The following is a 2,316-nucleotide window of genomic DNA, read 5'->3' as shown; positions in this document are numbered from 1 at the left end:
TTCACTGGTTTTAAATTTGTTTTTTAATGATGAACATGTGGGGCTTATGTAATAAGGTTTCTGTTCACTGGTTTTAAAGCGGGTCATTTTCCCAAGTAGGTGAAGTAGGCCTGAATTTTCTCACTCATATTTCATTTGCCTTGCCCTGCCTCACTTCACTAAAAATATGATTTTTTTCTTATTCCAAGCTACAATTTAATAAAAGAAAATTCTGTGGCAGTAAATGGCTGAAGTGATATTCTATTTTTAATTTATTTCAAACTTCTCTGTTTTCTTTTTTTTTGAGACAGAGCCTCAAGCTGTCACCCTGGGTAGAGTGCCCTGGTATCACAGCTCACAGGCGAGTCTCCTGCCTCAGCCTCCTAAGTAGCTGGGACCACAGGCACTTACCACAAGGCCTGGCTATTTTTTGATTGCAGCCATCAGTTTGGCGGCCAGGCTGGATTCGTACCCACCACCTTAGGTATATGTGGCTGGCGCCTTAGCCACCTGAGCCACAGGTGCCAAGCCATTTCTCTGTTCTCTTAAAGTCTCTTTCCTATCACCAGGATCAGGTATCTGAATTCAATTCCTTTTGAATTGTTACCTGTGGGCTCCATGGTATCTGTGGAACTTTAGTTGGTTGCTTGGAGTTATGGATAACAATAAAAAAGTGATTCTGTTTATTGCACATTTTCTGCGCATGTAGAAAGCAACTTCAGCTATTAAAATTTCAACAGGGCAAACTCAATTGCAAACGCTATTAGGTCCCCCTGAACTCAAACAGACTTGGCTGCAGAACGACCGGTCATTCTTCACCCACAAAGGGCCCAGGAAGGCCTTTTATTGTTTGATCACTGATTCCCCCGTGTTTCAGTTGATTTCTCAGCGGCACAACTATCAAATAGACTTACTTCAAATGTCAGTTGGAAACTGCTAGGAAAATATTGACAGAAATGATCTTTAAAAAACCACCATGCGCCTTTTTCTAGGGCAAAGCAAGATAGACGCCTTCTACTCTGCGGCCGGGTGGAGCCACTGCTGCGGTTCGGTGAACACTTTATTTTCCCACTTGAATCTGAGCACCTCTGCGAGATCCCTCCTGCCGATCTTGCGGAGATGACGGGCCAGGAGGCGCAGTTTGTCGGTGGAAGTTGGGAGCGATTTTTTCCAGAAGCAAAGAAGTTCGTGGATCTGTTCTGTGAGATCATCCGGGTTCTTGAGTTTGAGGAGCTGAATGGTGCTGCGGCGTAGAGGGAGGGATGAGGACAGAGCCTCGGCCTGTTCTTCTTCTTCTGAGAGCTCCTCGGCCAGCCAGTGGAGCATGTTATCCCAAAGGGCTTCTGTAGGGTACAGGGGAACACTGAACATTAGTACCAATCCTCGGGGGATGACCTGGCCCAGCCTTCCACACCTGTTCACAGGAAATCCACCTGCCCTCTGTTCTGGCTTCTGAGCAGAAAAGGTGATTTGGGATCACCCAGGAGCACTGCTGCAAGCCTTTGATCCCTGTCATGGCTGGGATTCCAGCTGTTGCAAAGGGTGAAAAATGCTTCTGAAATTTTAATATATTTGGACAGGAGGACATGTGAAAATGGTTTCCAGGCCCTGCCCTACGTAGCTCACTGAGTTGGGTAAAGGCAAAACTTAGCATTTTTAATAAGTTCCCAGAGGCCGTGGCAGCTGAGGTCCCCAAGGAGGTTTTGAGTAGCCCTATGTTTTTAAAGGATAAAGATGTTTCTTTTTATCAGTACTGATGATGCATAAATTATACCAGCAAGTAGTCAGTCCTCACAGTCATCAGTACCTATACACACACACACACACACACACACACACACAAACACCAAATCTACCAGCCAAAAAGCAGTTATATACCAGATCCCTTAAACCAAGATTTCCACTGGAAATGTTTCCTCTGGGCCATTCAGACATGCAGACAGCTCCTCTGAATGTGTTCTGTTTACCCAGCATAGCCATTGTCTTACTCTGTGACTCCCAGAGATCTCCTATTTTTATGGTTGTTACTGGTTTGTTGTGTAATTAGAACTATTACTCTGAGTAAAACTCCTGTGCCCAGCTGTATCTTGCATCACAACAGTTTCTGTGTTTTGGTGTGAGCAAAGAATTCTGTCTGTCCTCTGTTACCTCTTCCTTCCTTCTTCCTATTTCCATAAATTGTAAGATTTTTATACTAAATATACATTTCAGTAAAAGCTACCCAGGAAAAGGGCCAAGATACCCTTGTTCTCCATTATCACTTTCAAGCCAGTGTTCTGCCATCACCACGCAATGCATTCATCCTGATGCCGGTGCTACCCTGGTAGGCTTTTCCCT

General features: G+C 44.7%; 1 protein-coding gene across 1 annotated transcript in view; it reads right to left on the bottom strand.

Annotated features, from left to right (window-relative positions):
* Positions 1-956: 956 nt before the first annotated feature.
* Positions 957-2,316, bottom strand: part of DTHD1 (death domain containing 1) — a 71,259-nt gene continuing 69,899 nt past the window's right edge. The window contains exon 10 of the mRNA XM_003801623.2: positions 957-1,322. Coding sequence (XP_003801671.2) covers positions 994-1,322 — 329 coding nt within the window. The 3' untranslated portion in view covers positions 957-993. The remainder of the gene's footprint in view (positions 1,323-2,316) is intronic.

The sequence above is a fragment of the Otolemur garnettii genome, unplaced genomic scaffold (genome assembly GCF_000181295.1).
Source record: "Otolemur garnettii isolate 467f Iridium unplaced genomic scaffold, OtoGar3 scaffold00214, whole genome shotgun sequence".
Taxonomy (NCBI): Eukaryota; Metazoa; Chordata; class Mammalia; order Primates; family Galagidae; genus Otolemur; species Otolemur garnettii.
Note: the sequence above shows the minus strand (reverse complement) of the source record. Positions and strands in the feature narration are given on the sequence as shown.